The following is a 19,647-nucleotide window of genomic DNA, read 5'->3' as shown; positions in this document are numbered from 1 at the left end:
AGATATAAATACAGATTTTTTTCAGGAATAAATAAGCTGGAGCAGCTTATTTATTGTTTTTTTATTTTATTAATTTTTCTGTTTGCTGCAGCCTTTCACACAGTAGTGAGCAACCACAGGAAGATGGAAGGCAAAGGTGCTGCCCCTCAAAGTTGACTTAGGTTTTCAATGTGATAGGGCATGATCTGAGGCCAGCCACCATTAAGAAACCAGCATCTCCATGCTCAACTGACAGCCATGATCTGGAAGGTTGACCATCCCAACCCACTTCTGCAGTAAAACCAAAGCCAGTATGTTTGGAAAGCATTTTCAAACTTTATTTACAACTGTCACAGTGACAAAAATGTAGTTTGAAAAAAATGCTAGCTTCTCCCTGAGGCTCAAAAAAGAATTACAGAAATATAGAATGTATATCATACAACAGGAGGAGTTTTACTGGAGTGCTTTGTTCTTTAGATACGTTCAACAACAAATAGAAATATACACAATACTTCCAAAAAAAGGATGCAGACAAATATGCAAGTCTTTAGGGCAGACAGCAGGTCTGAAGTCCAAGGATTGCCATCTCACTGCTGCCCACATGGTAATATCTTTGATACAGAGCTTTGACTTGGTGGTACAGATGGTAGAGACCAATAGAGAGTAACACTTAGAAGACGACTGGCTGGTATGCGGTATACAAGCTCACTCCAGTAAGACAGCAAGACTAGAACAAGTGTTACAGACACAACAGCTGAATCCATCGCTAGAGAAAATGGTATCACCACATCATGGCCATTCGGTGATCAACCTTGCACCAAGGTGGGCAGGGAGAGTGTCTGATTGGGTCTATGTGGCTGGACCAGAGGCCAGCTGCAGTGTAGGAACACTGAATTTCTCCTGCTTTGTGCTAACTCATCTCCAAACTCCGATCTGTCCAAAAATAGTTACACAGAGCTGATAAATTATTGCCATTATGTTGAAACACAAGCAAGACAAAGACTAAAACAATCCTGCCAATATGTTAAAAGCAGTTCCCAAACCCCACCAGCGTTAAACTACTCATGAGGTATTAAAAATACAAATACACACATGTCCAAATAGATTTTAAAAATGGAACCAGTTATAAGCAAAGGAGGGTGGCATTGGGATTATTATGGAAATTTGGTTAAGGCCTTTACATTTCTTTTTCTCTTCCATGACCCCAGATTTGGTTTAGGTGGTAACTGTTCTCATCCTATCCCAAGACTGACTGGCTCCCAAGCTGGTCCCCAAGGCCACAAGATCACCCCTTTCCAGGAAAGCAGCAGGTCACCTTGTCTGGCAGCAGACTGGCCTTCTCCTTGAGGCAGGATATGATGAAAAGAGGACAAACCCAGACTTCGCAAGCCAGTCTGCACTTCATACCCCGCTGGCGATCCACACTAGATCTGGTGTTTCATCTCTGGATGACCCCCAGGTCTGGCAGCCCTCCCCACCAGCCTGTCCTGCACTGAGGAGGCCCTGCAGTGCAAAGCCGGAGGAGAACCCCCCAAACCAGCCCTCTCCAGCCCACTGACCAGCAAGTTAAGAGACACAAAGCCCTACAACCTCAAGGACACCAAAGCAAGGAGGCTTAAATCTCCACCATTGGGCTTGGGGCACCATAAAATATGAGACCACCCACAGCAGCCTCAGCAGACAGGAGAGAAAAATCTGAGGTGTTCAAACATGAGCTCTTGCTGCAGACAGAAGCACCTTTTTACATCCGATGCACATCACCTCATGCTCACCACCTGCAAGATAAGCTAGGGCGTCACAGGAGAGATGACAAGCAGCAGCCTAACGCTATCCTGCAAATACAGCAGCTCAGCATTGAAGAGTCTAAAGGCAAACAGGGGGAGAAAGTAACTTTGGGAAAAGTGGCTGGAAAACAGGCTCAACAGCGAGAGCAAGAAACCAGACTACTCCTATGGACGCTCACCTTACCCTAGGAGGTGCCGAACCAGGGAGAGCTACAGGCCCCTTGTCACTAGATAGCCATGCTTCACTATGGACACCCTTCCACCCCCCAACACACAAAATGGAAGCTGTAAGAAAGGCAAATCTGAGATATTTTGGCTCTGTTCTCATGCTTTTAGCCAGAGGCAGCTCCCAGCCAAATGCTGCCACCTCCAACCTTCCTCCCCCTTCCCGAGCTCCCCCCTCCAGCAGTCCTCGTGTGGTCACCCTCTGCCATGTGCTTGGAATTTCACTGCTGCCTCCGCCTCAGAAAAATACAGATAACGATCTCGAGAACAGCAAACATTTCTCTGCGTTACTTCCTTCCTTCCTCAGGAGGTCTGGTGACACCGAGGGCTTCAGTTCTCAATACAGAGAATACAAAAAAACTAAGATCTCGCAGGTGCAAAATTGAACTTGTCTTTTTAAAAAGACTTTCAAAGAAAGTGTGGCTCTTCCTTCAGAAGGGTGCAGTCCCTTGCCTTTCCTCAGATGCCATTTATTGCTCCTTGTTGTCCTTCTTTGCGTCTTCACAGTTTTCTTCCTCCTCTTCCTCATCCTCCTCCTGCACGAGGAACTCTTCGGGCGGCCATCTCAGCTCCCCGCTCTCCACGTCCCCCTCCGTGGGCTCCACCACGATGGAGGGCAGGCGGTCCTTCAGCTTACAGTAACGATCAAAGTCTGAGGGGTCAGGGAAGATCTGAAAGAGCCAAGAACAGTCAGTGAGAGGGGCTGCACTCATGCAGTCTCAGCTAAAACCCAGCTCAAGACATTTAGGTCTCCAGGGCAGACTAGTCTGGACACAGAGTCAACCACTGAGTGATGGGAATACTCTTGAACATGCAAATAACCTTTTCAAGTCTCCAAGTAATGGAAATGAGCACTGCCCAAGAGGCTCCTGAAGCACATGCTTGCTTGGATAGTGCTCAGCAAATAGGTATCTGCCCTTTTGGATATTTATCCAAATGCCTCGCTGTCCCCCACCCCTGCTTTTGCATTAATGCTCTTGAGTTTGCACACAGAGCTATCTCGATCAGAGAATCTGAGATCTCATTTCCTGCTGCTGGTCAGGCTGCACATGAGAAAGTTCTCCAGGCTCTGCTGCTGGGAGGCAAGAGGCTCCTGGCAACCCAGCGCTAGAGCAGCCCAGACCCTTGCAGCAAGGGCCTGTGTCTGTTGTCACTCCAGAGCCACAGTGCCAGCCTGAAATAGCTCAGCTGCATTTTAGAGATAATTCTGGCAGTATTCTGTACACTACAGCTACTGTGCATCAGCAGTGAAACAGCAGGACACTCATTTTATGGAGGGGCTGCGGACTGGACTGTATTTCTTCAGGAAAGGGCACAGCCAGCAGTAATGCACTGTATTTCTCACGCAGTGAATACAAGGACTCCTTGATCTCCAGCCCCTCAAGGTGCACCTTACCCCATTCCCTCCCACCCACTGCTTGCCACACGGATGCACAAGCTGGTGCAGTGCAGCAGCACCAGGGCCCATACTCACTGGTAGTGCCAGTGATGCACACTTTGATCCTACTAGGAACTGAGGCAAAGCATGAGTAAAGGAGAAAAACTGCTGGTGCGGTGCAGTGTTAGCAGCTTTGCATGACTAGATTGCAATGTGAACAGAAAAGGCTGTGGGTAACTTGCTGGAGGAACAGCTTCAAACCCCAGCTCATCCAGAAGGGAATTGCTGGGTGATAAAATCCACTGGCTACATCAGACTGCCTGGTTAGTAGCCAGAAGATTAAACAACCACCACCTGCTATTTTAAACTATTTTATCAGACTGCCCATTTCACATTAGAGTTGCATTTAAACACCCCAAAGAAGAAAATGACGAAGTGCATTTTCCTCTTGAGGTTGTAGGCCAGGTGAGAAGTCACGTGGCTGTACCTTTCTTTGAGCATCATCTGCATTCAAGTGACTTGGACTTGCAAGAGCATCCTTGCAGGGAGCAGCCCTGCCAGCCTGAGAGCAAGATCTGATCTGCTTTTATCTTTGTGGTTCCAGTTACAAAAGCAGGCTCCCCATCCAGGAGCCCTGAGCATTAACCATGAAGCCTCATTCTCCTTGTGCCAATCATGTGGGTACCCAGCACCTTGGGAAGTCCTGGCCACAGAAAGTGAAATAACACCCTACCAACTCCTTCTCCGGCCTAGCAACTATTAGCTACAGCATCACCTCCTTGGAAAATTCATTCTACTACTCGGCCTCATTTCTCCTTCACATGCAAAGCTTTGTGGCAATCAGATTGAGAAAGCCATCGGGCTGCTACCTAATGCAAATTCAGGCAAGGTAACAGAAGGTAATGCACAAATCAGGGACTGTTTGCACGTGGATTATCTGGTCCTGGGGACAGTGGTGTAAGAGTCCAGCTCCTTGTGCACATTTTTCAGGTGCACAAGAGCAGCTGAAGTCCCTTGAACACAGCCACATCAACCTGGGCATTGCAGTGTGAGCTACCTGCTATTAGTCATTCCCAGCATCAGTGAGACAGCAACTGTTTCTTGGAGCTTTGTGGCTTCTGCTTGGCCAAACAAAATCAGGCACACAGTGCATTACTGAAAGTACAGTCAGTGGCTCTTAAGCATCAAGTTATCTAAACCCAGGATAGGGGAAAAAAAAATACCCTTGACATTACATGATTTAGAAGGTTGCAATGGAAAAAAAAGTGTGGTTCAAGAGGTTACATAAGCTGATAATGTCATGAAAATAGCCTCCTATGGAAGAAAAATAGCAGCATAATAATTAAACTAACCTTTAACTGCTATTATTTTAAGCACATTAGGTCAAATTGGAGCAATTTCTTTGAAAAGAGACTGCCAGATTTTTTTTCCAGAAACTAAGTAGTAGTCATTTCCTTACAAACAAATATCCGCAAAATGTGGTGCACAGCTTTTTTAATAATAAAAAAAAAACCCTAGCACAATCTTATCTCAAACAGCTGCAGGACAGGCCAAACCCAAGAAGGTCAGGATTTTTTCCACTAAGTCATGCTTTTTAATCGTTGAGGCAGCACGAAGGGAGATGTTGCAACGGCACTTTGAAGGGGCGTGGACAGTCAGTGGAAAAAATACAGAAAGGCAGATTTCTTCCAATGTGATGGGCAGGGTGACAGCAGGCCAAGCACAAGGGCCTGAAGAAAAGTGTTTAAGACTATCAGTACATCTGAGGATGCCAAGTGAGAAGGTGAACCCAACCAGCCTCCCCACTCCTCTTTATAGAAAATGATAAGCAAGCACCAGCTCCCTATCCTGCTCCAGCAGCACCATGCTACATTTGTTGGTTCCATAAGCCTAATCTGGTCCCACTCCAGATTTAGACAATGGGGAGAAAAAAATCTCCCCAGCTTGCAGCAAGCTCCACACTGAAAATTGTAGCAGCTCAGCTCTGATCTGGGAGCTCTGCACTCTCTGGCACAGCAGCCAGGACAGCACCACTTGCCTCCAAGCCCTTCTGCTCACATTATCCTGGTCAGGAGTGTGGAAGGAAGGCTCTGCACCTCCCACCCCACAAAGAGGGCAACAGACACAGGTTAGCTTCTCCCTCTTGTTGTGACAGCTTGCACACAGCTGAAGCAGATGCCTTCCCCTGGCAGACCTGGTCACTTGAGGGAGGACAAGTACCACCCAACTGTTTGTGATGGCTGCCTAAAAGCAAACTGAGCAGGAATTCAAAGCCATCTTCCACCCCTCCACCTGCATGACACAGCACAAGGGGCTGCAACTGCTTCCACAGAGCCTCCCTTGTAGCTGAGCCCCAAATCCTGGCCATGGAGAGACATATCCAACATGTCTAGATCCACAGAGGACACGTATGCTGCTTCCTACACTACTCAACACAGCTTCTTGCCAACAGCAAGACTAGTTTTTACAGGCCCCTCTGGATTTATGTCTGGGAACTGCTCTCCTCATGAACTTATCCAGATCACATACAAATCGACCAAACTCTTGCCTTGCAGCTGGAAAGGGCAGGGAAAAGCAGAACTTGAAACAAAAGCTTGAAATGATTTTAGGAAGATCATGTTTGCCTCTGTTTCAGATGATCTAGCTCTACTATCCTTGGACGAAGTCCTGGCAACAAGAATGGAAAGTTTTCATTGCCCTAGGGAGGCTCATACCCTCTCTCAGCATTCACAGGAATGGAGAAACACCAAAAGCAGGAGAGATGTCAGACAATTAAGAAGATTAGCTCAGCACTACCATAATCCAAGTGTCACTTGTAAAAATTCAAAACAACTTCCACATGTGTACTCTGTACCAACACCCATAGTTAAAATGCTGGTCTGCCCTCCCATGGGGCTGAAAACTATTTAAATTATATTACAGGGAGACTAAAGCAATGACATATTTCCAAATTAAGTTACTGGTTTGGGGGAAAGCTTTGCTCCATTGTGGTAGCACTATACAAGACTGCGAAGTCTGCATGGGAGACATCCCACCTCAGGTGCAGGACACACCTCTGATGGACACATCACTCATCCTCCTTGGACTGAAGAGCTGAATTTTGTGCCTCTTCAGCAATATCAAGCCAATATACCAAATCCCAAAACAGTGCTGAAGTTCTGAAAATAAAACTTTAGTGCCATTGAGAAGCACAGCAAGCTCATTTCAGGAAGTACTTCAGTCATCTCTCAGTGTCCTCTTTGGAGGACTTCTCCAGCTACAACACATACATTTACTCACACAGTAGTCATGACTTGAGAACAAGCTCAAAGTATGTACACAGCAGCTGTGACTCAGGTTGATGAGCCACAACTCCCCAGCCACAGAAATACTGCCCTGTCTCAGGGCATGATGTCAGGGAAACTTCCTACATCTAACCATTTTCCCTCAGAGTAAGGAGGCATCAAAGTGGGGAGGAAAAAACATGCTCCAAGGTGTTCAGATGAGCTGCTGTCCTCAGTTTACAGTTCAGTGGAACACTTGTGCACAGAATAGCTGCAAACATGATTGGTTTTGTATCTGTTTACCCCACATCCTGCTTCTGTCTTCACTGAGGTCCCAGACCCTGGCATACACATTGACTCTGCCCACTAATTTGTCTAGCAGCCATGCTTGCTACCACCACCTTTTCACAGCCTGGTCTCTAAACCTTCCACAGCAGCAAGCAGCACCTCTAAAGTACTTCCCCTGCACAAATCAAGAATGCACAGACATGAAGCACCTGACAAGAAAATAATTACAGAGGAAGTTCAATCTCCATTGATCCAGCATCCCTTGGGCCAGTAACACACAGGTGGTCTAGTTTAACTGGAGGGATCCAGAAGACACAGCTCAAGCCCCTCAGCTCCCTGGGAAAGCCAGTGCTTCCCCAGGGCTGGTGAAGAGGTGTTACACTCACCAGAAATTACTTCCCCAACACCAAGCTTTTGGCACAGCCACTGGATAGAGCCTTAAGCCTATTTACCCAGATTCAGCCACTCTGACGTGATTCCCAGTGAGCTGTGGCTGTGATTAAGCTAGACAGATCCCAGCATGATGTGATCATGACTTAAAGAGCTCAAGCTCCCCATGACAACCAAACCTCAGCTGATGGCATGAGGCAAGCTCAGCCTCTGCAGGCCAGTCTCCTACATGGGAGCCTGAAGGACCAGCGAGTCACCTGTCATCCAGCCTGCAGCAAAGCAGCACAGTCAGTTCAAAACACTGCCTTTGCTCACAACACACACTTTGGCATTAAAGCATTTTCAGTTGTGCTCAGACCCTGCTCCACTTCCAAAAAGCAAGGCAGGATTCCGGTCAAGGCACTGTTTTGACAACAGCTCCACGAAATGATTAATTCAGCCTCAGTTTCAGTGGCATTGTTCGTGCCGCTGGGAGACAGCGCAGAGGACAAGCTGACAGAGTGCTGATGAGGCTCTTCAAAGAAGGGGCATTTCTAGGGCTGGGAAACAGCAAACAGTGCATTAGCTCTGGCTGGCAGCAGAAACAGCCTGGCTCACTGGACATTGCCAGGCAGGAAGTGCATGAAGCCCTCCATAGCCACATCTGTTTGTGGCAGGGGCAACTTGAGCCATCAGCTGCATTTCAATGAGTTTTTTGTTTAGTAAGTCCCATGGGAATTATGGGACATCTATTAAAGATCCAGAAATAGCTTCTCACTGCAGGCACAAGACCCAGCATGACATCATCTCTTCAGTCACATCTTCTGTTTTGTCTATGCTGCCCTGTTCTGAGACTCATGCCCTAAATTCACCACTCACTTCTGCTCAGGCCCTTGAAATCTGTTGGCTGAACCATCTTCAGGGGGATCAGGCAGCAGCTTGCTGTCACAAATACAATAATAAAAGCTTTCTTATAGAGGATTATTTTGAAGGTAGCACACTAGCTTACAAGCATTTTGCATATTAACTGGAAAAATATGTAAAATGAAAATAGGCATTTTGGAATTTCTATGATGAGAAAGCATGTTTGCCTTAAGCCTATGGAGGCACCTCAGTTAATACTGGTATTCCTTCTGCAGTCTGAGTTTTCATACTACTGAGCTGTCATGGCCAGCCCAACAAAGGGCACAGTGCTTCACCAGGGAGGAGAGTGCAAACCTTCAGCTGATGTCTAGGACAGACAGACACCCCACTGGGTGGAAGATGCAGAAGAAAAAAGCCAACAACCCAAGTTCTCTTCATAACCACTGAGACAGAGAGGAGCCAAGAAGTTCAGTGAACTCCACAAGACAGAGGAATCAGATTGCTGAAGTTTACTCTCAGGATATGAGCTTGCTTCCTCAGTTTACTTCCAAGTAGAAGCACAAGGACTTTGAAACAGTTCTCTTTGTAGGACAAATCTGTCTGCAGCAGGTACTGATATGCTCTAGAATTCCAGAAGTGCTGCTGGACTGTACCACCTCCTCTGGTCCAGAGTTTCATGCCTGCCTCTGGTGGCAGAAGCAGCCCCCAGCCTCACAGGCAGCATCCTACAGACCAACTCCCAGGCAGTCCCCGCTCTACACAGCTTGAAGGGGGAAATTTTGAACCCTAGCTTGAGGTCATCTCTGTAGTAAAATGAATTCAAGTTCTACTAAAGGAACAAGACAAAATTTTGAAGCTAGAAGTGCACTTTTTATTTTTTGCCACCCATAGCAAACCAAGGGCTGTTACACTGTGAGTGCCTGACTCTGCAGATGAGGGGAAGATGATGCTGCAGCTTAGAACAAGCTTCAGTGTAGGAGCAGTCATGCTCCATTAGCCCTGTCTGGTTTTAAGTTATTGCACTACAGCTCTCAGACAAGCATACAATTTTCCATGTACCAAACTCTCTCCATCAGCAAGATGAGGTACAAAGTGCCAAAGTCTGAGGTAGAACAAAAAGTTCATGGTGCTATTTGCATCAGATTTGCCCTAGCTGGTCTCAGTTCAGTTTCAACCCTTTAAGGATGCTTTCAACTTACCTTGACTTACACTGTGACATTCTTAGCCTAGCAGCCAGAGAAGGAAGGCTGGATCCTGCTCCCCAATCCTCTTTACACTAACCTGATTTAGAGGTAGACCTCATATACAGCCCACACACTGCTAGTGCCATAAGCATCTTCTATTTCAACTCCTCTACACTTGCTGCCATCATTCTTCATCACATCATGGTGAAGTTCCTTGCAGGCATTTGAAAAAAATTATCTATAACTAGACCACTAAAGATAATAGATCTAGGATGCAAAAGCCCTGCACAGATATGAGTTGTCAGCTTTTATGACTCATGTTCAGGTGATCCACTCAAAACCAAACAGTCCTCTTCCCCAGTTGACCCAAGCAGATTTATCAAGGTCATTAACACTTGGGGAAGAACATCACTTAAGTGATCATTAGAACAAGCAGGGCACCTAGATTCTGCCTCTCCCTGGGAATTTAGATGGGTAAATAGAGGCATTTGACCTGAATGGGTTAAGCCTCCTCATAAGGTGACCCATAAAGACATCCAACGCAGGTTACTTTGATTGCTTCACATTTAACAACTGTCATTCCCTCTGCACTCCTTCTGTAAGAGAGGAAAGAAAGGCTGTATACTCCCCACTAACTCAAGTACTGAAGCATATTACAGCTATAAACCAAACAACTTGCATTATCCAGAGCCAGAATCCTAACTAAAAGAAGGAATGCATCCCCTTTTCCTCCACATAGCTATGGCTTCTGCTGGAGGCCTCGGCAGTGGCCCAAAGTTCAGTCAATTCCATGCTTCAGTGCACTGCTGCTGCCTTGTAGTTCCCTTTTCAGACACAAATATGCAAACATACAGCATCTCATCTGAATGCACACTTGGAGCAAGTGCCTCTGTGCAGGTTGTGTAACATCTGCAAAGGACAAAGCCTGCATCTGGATCTGCCGTAAGAGTCACCCGATGCACAGAACAGATGCAAGTCATTTGCCAGCACTCAGCATCTGTGTCAGATCTCATCAATGAGCCTCCTGGAAGTGAAGCAAACCATGGAGCTAGGAAGATAAGGTGCCTAACTTGTGCTTTGATTAACTACAGGCAAGGAAATGAAAGGGAAGTTGAGACTAAAGGATTAAGTCTCAATCTAGCTGAAGACCACTTCTTCACCCTAGCCATTGATCTAGACATTAATAGCTAACTACGTTGTTCAGAAGTTTCAGAATAAATGCAACTCATGCCTCCAGGTACCAATATCTCCAGTGACATTTCATGGCTCATTTAGGCTGTGTCTGGTCTCACTGTATCTTACAGATGACTGTTAACCCTCTCAAATGGGCATATCAGGGAGGAAAACCAAAAACTAGAACAAAAAGATGTGGATACCATATAAACAGCATCCTCCTGCTCTCAGCAGATCAGCTGTATGATGAGTTAGAAAGATCTCGAGAGCCCTCTCAGCCCAGTGAGTGGCATGAATCCTCCTTTAACCCATCTCCCAGTGAGCCCCGAGAATGCCGAATGAGCAGGGGCTTGGGCACTTCAAAACAAGCAAATCCTCTGCCAACCTGCACTGATAGCAAGTGGTACTTTAGACAACCATCTCCTGCCAAGCAGACATTGACTGACATTCCAGTCAGTTGACTAGTTCTCACTCCTGCAAGACCTGCTGTTAGCTCAGGCCATGGAAAGGTACGTTAGACAAAGCTTACAGTTTAGCCCAGGCAATTCCACATGGGATTAGTGCCTCAACTGCCAGCAAAACACTCACCTGATACGACAGCCCATCCTTGCGGGGGCTTAGCCCGATCTCATCCATGGCTGGGGTGTTCATCATCACTTCAGTCATTTCAGCGGATCTCAGATAATCAGAGCTAGAGACAAAAGACAGCATTCCAGTGATCTGAGGGGCTCCGGCAGGACTGAGCACGACTCAAGCGGCGAAGCGAGCAGCAGAGGCTGTAGGCAGTCTATTTCTGGTCCCTTCCTTCCTGCCCCCCCTTGGAAGGCAGCGGAAAAACCTCAGTACCTCGTAAGCCGGAGCTACATCCAATGCCCTCGGAGCACCTCCCCGGCTCTCCCCCCAAGAGCCCAGCTCAAGCACACCCGGGGACGCTCCGGCAGCAGCGCTCCGCTTTTAACTCCGCTTCCTCCAGCTCTGCCCCGCGGGGACGGGGAAAAGTAAAAAAACACGGAGTAAATGAAGTGCAAGCGCGGGGGTTTTAGTTTTTCTTTTTTTTAATTTCTCAAGCCGCTGTGCTTTAGATCCCGCTGACTTATTTTACAACCTCGGGGACTCGTACGCCAGCGGAGCGTGCGGCGCCAATTCCAGCTCGGCTCTTACAGCCTTAATGGCATTTCCAGGGCGAGAAAGTGAAGCGAACTCCCTCCCGCAGCTCGTCCATCCCGCAGCTCGCCCATCCCGCTACCGCCCGGCCCGCATCGCCCGCCGTTGGAACCACCGCCACCGGCCTCCGTCCCTGAGCCGCTCGCTCCCCGGGGCCCCTCGCCGTGCCGCCGCCTCGCCTCCTCCCGGGCCACGGGGCGGCTGAAGGGGCTCGGCCACAAGCACCGTCCCCGCCTCGGCAGCACCCCGCGACGGCGGAGCCGCCGTGCCCCCGCCCGCCCCCCGCGGGAAGCGCCCACTCACCAGGGCAGGGGACACAGCACAGACATGAAGTCCCAGCAGAGACTGCCCGGGGCGGGGGGTGGCGGGAGGGGCACCCAGGCGCTGCGGGACAGGGCGGGACGATGCGCGGCGTTGCCCGGGACCGACCAAGCACCCTCACGCTTCGGCCGCCGCCTCCCGTCTGAGGCTCGAGCCCGCCGCGCGCCGCCTTAAATGGCCCCGGGGGGCGGGGCCCGGGCCAGGACCCGCCCACCCGCCTGACGTCAACTTTTTCATGAATGGCCTCGGCGCGCGCCGCCTGCGGGGGGAGGTATGGGGGTGTCTGTCCGTCTGTCCCCGCGTCCCCATGTCCCCACGTCCCCACGAGCGGGGGGCGGCGGCGGCGGCAACCCCGTCCCGGGCGTTCCTAGTGCAGAGAGATGTGTTCTCGCTGTTTCACCCCGGGCCGAGGTGGGGCGCGGCCCCCCGGCTCTGCTGCCGGCCGCAGAGGGACGCACCGGCGGCACCCCGAGCATCACCGGGGCTGGGGCTGGCTCTCACGAAGCGGGTCTCAAAGCCACCCCCTTCATGGTGGTGGTGGCGGGGGGTGGCCGGGGACCCGGCCAGGGACGGCAGGTGCCGGAGAAGCGGCTGCGGCCGCCCAGCCCCGCTCCTGCCAGCACCTTCCGTGCCCCGCACCTCTGGCTGGAGTAAAAGCTGAGTGAGCAGCTTCAAGAGGCCGAGTTATATTTAGCAAAACAATGTGAATCAATGACGGGAAGGCTCAGGAGGAGAGGGAAAGGTAAATCCATTCTCTGACCGGTCAGCGTGAGCACCGGGGGCAGCTGTCGGTGAAGTACTTTTCCTGCATTCCCCTCCCAACGTGGAACTCGTGGAAGGCAAAATGCATCTTTGGGCGAAAGGCCTGGGCACCCCAAGCTCAACGTGACTCCCGACTTTGTGCATCGATCTGCTTGTGGTCCTGCAGCCTGAGGAACGGGCTGTGCCCCGAGGCACACGCCTGCAGGGCAGGGCTCTTGGCCATAGGATGGGCTGGGCCCTCCAAGGCTGCTGAGGGATGCACAAGGATTTTGGGGACAGTTCCCCCCTCTGTCTGCTTTCCCAGGGAGAGATATCTTCCCGTATGCTGAGAAGTGAAGTTTGGTGCCAGGACTGTTTGGATTCCACCTGTTGCTCCATTCTGCTGCTCAGACTTTGCCAACACGGTGGATAAGCGAGCACACATTTACAAACGCTTCTCGTGTTTCCTTCAAGCGCAGAACACGCAGCTGCTGCCGTGCTTCACACATATGTCTATGCACGGGCAAATAGACTCTATTTGCCCCATTTTTTAAGTGCTAAAAAGCACAAGTTCAGTATGTCTGAAGGGATGCCTTGCCCTCAGCTCCACCCAACTACCCTCCAGACTGTGTATAAATGTGTGCATCCAGACATGCATGCTTTTCTTCAGACCAGATAATTTAATCTTCTTAGATTCATATTATATAATGCGAGCGTATGTGGGTGTTTCACATCAGGCTTCAGCAAGCTGCTGCTTTGTGCCACATTAAAATGAATCACAAGGAGTCGGTCGAGCCCTTGCAAGTGTGTGGAAATTCAGGTGGGTGCGAGTGAGCTCCCTGCAAAGGGCCACCAGTCACCTTCTGCAAGGTTAATGGGGGTGGCAGCAGAGGGGACTCGATGCACATGGTCCTTTTGCCCTCCTTGAGCCTCTTGATAATGAGGTTTGGAGCCAGGGAGAGAAGTAAGAGGACAACCAAGTCTCCCAAGTGCTGGGGAAACAGCTTCCCTCTATTTTGCTGGCCTGTCCACCCAGACCCCCTCTCCCTGCTGCATCCCCTGGGACACACACATTGACATTGACTGTCTTTGCCGATTTCTGCACTAAGAGAATGCAAAGACTTGACCTATAAAATGCTTTTTTGATGCTGAACAACCCAGCTCAGGTATGTGCAGAGGCTGGGAGACCACTCTGGGACAAGGAGAAAGACAGGGTGCTGCTTCAGTCAAGTCTCCTAAAATGAACTTGACAGTCCACCCCAAATGCTTTCGTCTCCCACTATGTCCAGCTATAATGTGGGACATGAGATGGGGACGTAGTTCAATTCCCTGGGACATTTCATCTGAAGCAACCCTGCCTGTATCCCTTAAACATATACATACACCTGCTATGGATTTCCTGGTGGTGTCTGTACAAAATAAAAGCTAATGAAAAACCCTCATGCCCCCCAGTCACTCTTGCACCAGGCACACTGATTTGTCTCTCTAAATGTCTTCCTACACTCAGCAGGGTTTGAAGTTCAAGGTTTTTCCCTCCTTGGGAAGCTCATTCCTTTAAGTATATAATTTCTGATACATCAAAGTCCCTGAAGGAGGTCAAGAGACAGAACTAGAGCTCACCCTCCCCTCCAACCATCCTCCATGGCTCCTGAAGCCACCACTGAGAAAAAGCAGCTCAGATCAGCCCTTTGCCCATGTCCTCTGGGCACTGCCTTGCCATCTTGGCTGGCACAGGAAGATACTCGTTTCCACCTGGATAAGTGCCTTTCAGGGGGTGTGCTGGGGACCACACCAAACAAAATCCCTGGATGTCTCTGTGCTGAGCTCGCAGATTACTTCCCAACGACTGGGTGAGAACACGGGCCCTGGCCCTGGCCAATTCCCATCGGGAGGCCTGGGGATCGGTGCTTTTACTGCTGGCTTTGGCTCCAAGCCACGGCGAGATTTATTCGTGTGATTAACCCTAAGCGCGTTAATAGCCCTTTTGAAAGCAAAGGCACACCTCCCGTGATTCCCATCAGCAGCGCTTGGCTGCTTCCCTGCATCGGGGTGGCTCCACAGCCCATGCCACCAGGGCGAGGTTCCGTGGGTGAGCTGCCTGCCAGGAACACTGCACCTTTGGCCCTGCCCTTGGGGGAAGCCTTGCTGGAGGTATCCAGGTATCCCAGGGATGGAAGATGTGTTATAAGCCTCGGGAGGATTCTCCATGCGAGGGAGTTGTCCTATAACAGCTCCTTCTGCTTTGCTTGCCCTAATCAGGTGTGAAAAGCTGGGCCTGCACAGGTGAGAAGGAGGGATTGTTGTACCTGCAGCTCCCACCTTGCTAAGAACAAGCTTTGCCCTTTGGATAAGCCTTTATAGCAATGTCTAGGCTGAAACTGAGGGAGCCAAATTAACCCCTGAGCTGCTGAGCTGACACCTTGGAAACCACATGTCCAAGAAATCTGTTTTCATTACATCCCAGAAAATTAGTGATGAAAATTTAGTACTGATTTAGGGGGATAGCTGCTCACCCAGCAGAGCCCCAAGCTATTCTACTTGTTGGATGAAAAATGCCAAGTCCTCACTTCTCTCAGAGAGCAAAGCAAATGGCCATCCGTGGCCCAATAGTCACAGAGCAGTATATTGGAGTAAAGAATAAAATGGGATCAGCTCAAAGTCTTTGATCAGAAATGAGAATGAACCCCTGTGCTCTTTCTCTGCTCCCTTGATAGGAGCAAGATACGGGCACTTCAAATTGCTATTTTTTTGTCTTTTATTTTCAGCCAGTTCTAGTAAATGGTGCTCAACCTACCCTGATTTCCCTTTCTTTCCTCATCTCAGTGTTCACCAAAGTCCCTGTTTCACAGCTGTGTATTTTTGTGTTAAACACTGGGGACTCCCCGGTTACCTGGGGGCAGGAACAGCAGCACTTGGACTCTCAGCTGGGATAAAGGGCTTTCCAGGGCACTGAGCTGAGGGATAGCAGATGAGCCCCCATGCCTTTTTTATTATCTTCAGTTAATTTTATAAATCTCTACAATATTTTGCTTTTCAGGACAGCATAAACCAACAGAGAGTAAACAAGTGGTAGCTCGTACATTCTGGATCAGCAGCAATCCAGCAGGAGCAGAGTGGTGGTGAAGAACAGACCATGGCTCTCCCCCTGGAAGACACTTGTGCATAAGCAGAGCCAAGGAGATTGGTAATTGACCCATATTTTCCCCTAACCTGCTTGGAATGTAAGAGTTTTCATTGCAAGCAAATACAAGACACCGCGTGTCCAGATTTAGATCCCGCTCGGCACGGGCTGACCACACCATAGCCGGCCACGCTGGCATCCCAGCACCTCTGCAGCCATGCACGTGTCCACCTCCCTTTTCCAAGGGCTAACTGAGGCTGCAGGAGGCGACGTGACCAGCACAGGGTCACCCGTAGGGTCACCTCCATTTGGGAGCGGAGCTCGCTGGTTCTTGTCTCCCGGCCAGCGTTGTGAATCCTACGGGGAAAGTTTCCTAGTGAAAAAATAAACTCTTCCCACTTGGAATTTAAAAACAAAACCATGGAAACATTTCTCTCTGTCCTAATGTTTTGCAAAAAGTTATTTTAACAAATTTAAATTTGGGGCTTGATTTGACCGTCCGGTGCCCTTTGAAATAGTTGAATCCAGGCCATCACCGCAACCACGTTGGAGCCAGGCCTCGAGCTCCGGCTTGCCTGACATCCCACCAGCATCTTGGGCATTAAAGTCCCCCCTCCTCAGCTGAGAGGTGGTCAGCCTCTCCCCAGTTCTGGGTTCCTGCACACACAATGCGCAGTAGCTTGTTTTGCTTCACCACATTTCACGACCCTCTTGCACATAGTTTGCATGCCCAGGGATGCTGCAGACGAGCTGAAGCAGCTGCCACCTGCAGGCTGCCACGGTGGTGGCACCACCAGACTGTCCCGTGTGCCTCTGCCCAGCAAAATCTTCCTAAGAGATGGTGACTGCAGCTCAAACAAACTCTGGGCTGTCCCTGCATGGCCCTACCTGTGCATGACCTGGCAGAAACCCTCTCCTCTCCTCTCTGTGCTCGTGGCATACAATCTATTTATTTCCTTGGAAAAAAGATAGGCTTTCGTAGTGTCATTCTTTCCAGCCACTTTCCACATAGCATCGCATTTCAGAGTGACTTTCAGAGAGTGATTGAGAAGAAAAGGCCACTCAACGTTTGGCTGTCCTGCTCTGTGTGCCTGGTTGTGAAGGGAGTTGGAGAGCAGAGAAGAAAAATGGGGTTCATACTCTGTGTTGAAAAGCAGAAAGGATGGACACAGCTGGCAGAGTAGAGGGGTTTGAGCTTAAAGACCCTGCTAAGGGCCTGGGAATTGGATCTGCTTTTGCAAGGTTGCCTCTGGTTTTATTTTACACTGACCCCGCAGGAAGGAAGGGGCCGTGCCGAAGCCGAGTCTGGAGTCTCTGGCTCGGCTGGCTTCCATCGAGCTCTGCAGGCCCAATTCAGTGAAAACCTTAATCTTGTCCTGATAATTAGCTTTATGCTTAAGGACTTTTCTGAACTGGGGCCTTTCCTTGGTTGGTGACAGCTCCCGTAGATAACCAGGAGGAGAGTGGAAGGGCTGGTGATAGGAGGAAAGGACAGAGGACATAGCTTCTCTGTCTCAAGAAACCTAAAATACGGATGACCTTGGTTTCTTCATGACTTTTGCTCTTTTCCTCTCCATTGCTAGAGGGGACACAGCTCATTAGCCTATGTCCAGCCTGGCCAGTGTTTCACCTGATGCCTGGTCCTTGTTTCACCCAGCCCTGCCTGGGACATGTTCCCACAGAGCCTGCAGTCTTCCTGGGCACATGGCTTCTTCATGACTCTTCCCTGGCCCTCTCTGTTGCCCACTGCTCTCACCAGAGGAGCAGAATTTCAGAGACATTTTGCAATAAGGTAAAATTCCACAAAGCAGAAGAGAATTGGCCTCAAAAACCCAGTGAAGGGGGTTTGATGTGGACCTCACATAGTACAGGTGTTTTGCCATCATCCCCTCCAGGTTCCTGTGAAAGGAGGTGTCTTCTCCATCCTTCTGCTAAACCCTGATGGCACCTGCAGGAGATCCACTCTGAGAAAGCATGGATGAGCAGGATAGCCCGATATTCAGGGCAGGAGGATGTGTCCTTGCTGGACTCTCTGGAGCTGTAGCAAGCACCCTGCACCCTCCAGGAAGCCAGCAGAAGATGTGAGCTCTCAATGTGGCTCCAGATCATGCCAATACAAAAGGACACATTGAGAACAACGAGTGTCTGGATTAATATTTATATTCTATCAAGGGAACAGAAATGCCTTTTGGCTGGAATTGGCGTATGGAAGACCTTCCATTTAAAAAATTGAATCCTTTACTCAATCACTGCCTTTCCCCTTTTCATCATTTTAGAGTTTTATTTATTGAAGAGTTTATTTTTTTTAACAGGGTATGTTTTTTAACCGCATGTGGGTTTTTCTGTTGTTTGTTTTTGTTTGGTTTTCTTTTAGTTTTTTTTTTTTTTTTAACACTGGTATTTATTTCCCTTTTAAAATCTGTTGGTCAGATGAGTAGTTCCCTGAGAAGACCCTAGAGGCAACATCACCCCTTCCCAGTTTTTTGGCAGGTCTCTTGCAAGCATCAGGGAGAGAGTGGGAGCATGAGAAACACAAAGACAAATCCCCTGCCTAAGAGGGAGAGAGGCAACATGTAAATCCAAGCATCAAGAAGGCACCAAAACACAGGAGCTGACTGGGGGAATTTATTGCTTCTGTAGCATCTCCTCTGTGCTGTTGTACTTGTTTGGCTCTGGTGCTGCAATTAAAGCTGTGACCACTGCTGTCACAGCACAGAGCAGCTTTTACACAGGTAACACTGTTTTTGCACCAAAGGACTAACATTCTTGATGTCAGGCACATCTGTCTCAACAGAACTGAGCCAGTGCTTTAGCTCTGGCTGCTGTAAGAGCAGGCAAACCATTGTGTCCCCACCACAAAGCATGGGAGAGGATGAACAGGGGCATGGCAGCCCCTGGAGTTTCCCCAGCAGAGTCAGCATTGTTAAAAAGAGTTGAAAGAACCCAGGGCAGAAAATTAGTGATGAAAATTTAGTACTGATTTAGGGGGATAGCTGCTCACCCAGCAGAGTTCCAAGCTATTCTACTTGTTGGATGAAAGCCAGACTTAGGAAGAGCTATGGCCACACTGCAGATGAGGGGCAGAGGACAACTTGAACCAGGATGTGCTGAGTGGCCTGGCTCCTGGCAGGCATCCAGCTCCTCCAGGTTTGTGGTTAGTCCAGGCTTGGGGAGCAAATCCAGGCACTTGGGAGAGAGGACTCTGACCACAGGGGTCTCAGCAATGCTCATCTCCACACTGTCCTGTGTGTGCACAGGTATGCAAGAGCCAGCACGGTCCCTTGTGGTCATCAGTCTGTCCCATCCCTGTCCCAATGAAAGTTTCTTACTGTTGCCTGTTAAATCAAACCACGGTGCTGAGCACCGACCTTAGCTCTGACCTAACAGGACCCACATCCGTCAAAGAGCAAGAAGTAATCCCATAAAATCCTCAGCTTCCTACTTAAGAGTGGAGGCTAGTTATCCTTTTGCCTTCTGCTCCGAGAGCTCACTAAGACAGGGATCGATGCAGTAATTGCTTCTTTGGGGACTTGAGGAATGAATAGCTAAAGTAGCTCAGCTCTGAAGTCCTGTGCCCACTCAGTGCCAGCTCTTCCCTCCCTTTCCAAAGGCTGCAACATTGCCCCAACAGGGATTTGTTTTCCTGCTCTCAGTGAGACTTCTCAATCCCTGGTTTGTGATCCACTGCTCAGAATAACCATGTGGCAGGATGAGTCCTTCTTCCCCTCACCCACCACTACTACTACCATTCCCAAATCAGCAGGGAAAGGATCCTGGCCCCAGCTCACCACAT

General features: G+C 49.3%; 1 protein-coding gene across 1 annotated transcript; it reads right to left on the bottom strand.

The window, feature by feature from the left end:
- Window positions 1–293: 293 nt before the first annotated feature.
- Window positions 294–12,122, bottom strand: LBH (LBH regulator of Wnt signaling pathway). The gene is made up of 3 exons (XM_005523275.3): window positions 11,975–12,122; window positions 11,096–11,198; window positions 294–2,659 (listed from the first exon to the last, which is right to left on the bottom strand). The coding sequence occupies exons 1-3, from the start codon at window positions 11,998–12,000 to the stop codon at window positions 2,459–2,461; spliced, it is 330 nt and encodes a 109-aa protein (XP_005523332.1). The 5' UTR covers window positions 12,001–12,122; the 3' UTR covers window positions 294–2,458.
- Window positions 12,123–19,647: the final 7,525 nt, after the last annotated feature.

The sequence above is a fragment of the Pseudopodoces humilis genome, chromosome 3, assembly GCF_049639895.1.
Source record: "Pseudopodoces humilis isolate 2021_Gansu_Grassland_sample_001 chromosome 3, ASM4963989v1, whole genome shotgun sequence".
NCBI lineage: Eukaryota > Metazoa > Chordata > Aves > Passeriformes > Paridae > Pseudopodoces > Pseudopodoces humilis.
This window is presented reverse-complemented; position numbering and strand designations above follow the sequence as displayed.

Excerpts from the sequence above, each read along its gene's own strand:
- LBH (XM_005523275.3), bottom strand. The coding sequence starts at position 12,000 with ATGTCTGTGCTGTGTCCCCTGCCCTG. Across the intron at positions 11,199-11,974 it reads GTGCTGTGTCCCCTGCCCTG|CTCTGATTATCTGAGATCCG; the intron begins GTGAGTGGGCGC and ends TTTTGTCTCTAG. Across the intron at positions 2,660-11,095 it reads AGGATGGGCTGTCGTATCAG|ATCTTCCCTGACCCCTCAGA; the intron begins GTGAGTGTTTTG and ends TGGCTCTTTCAG.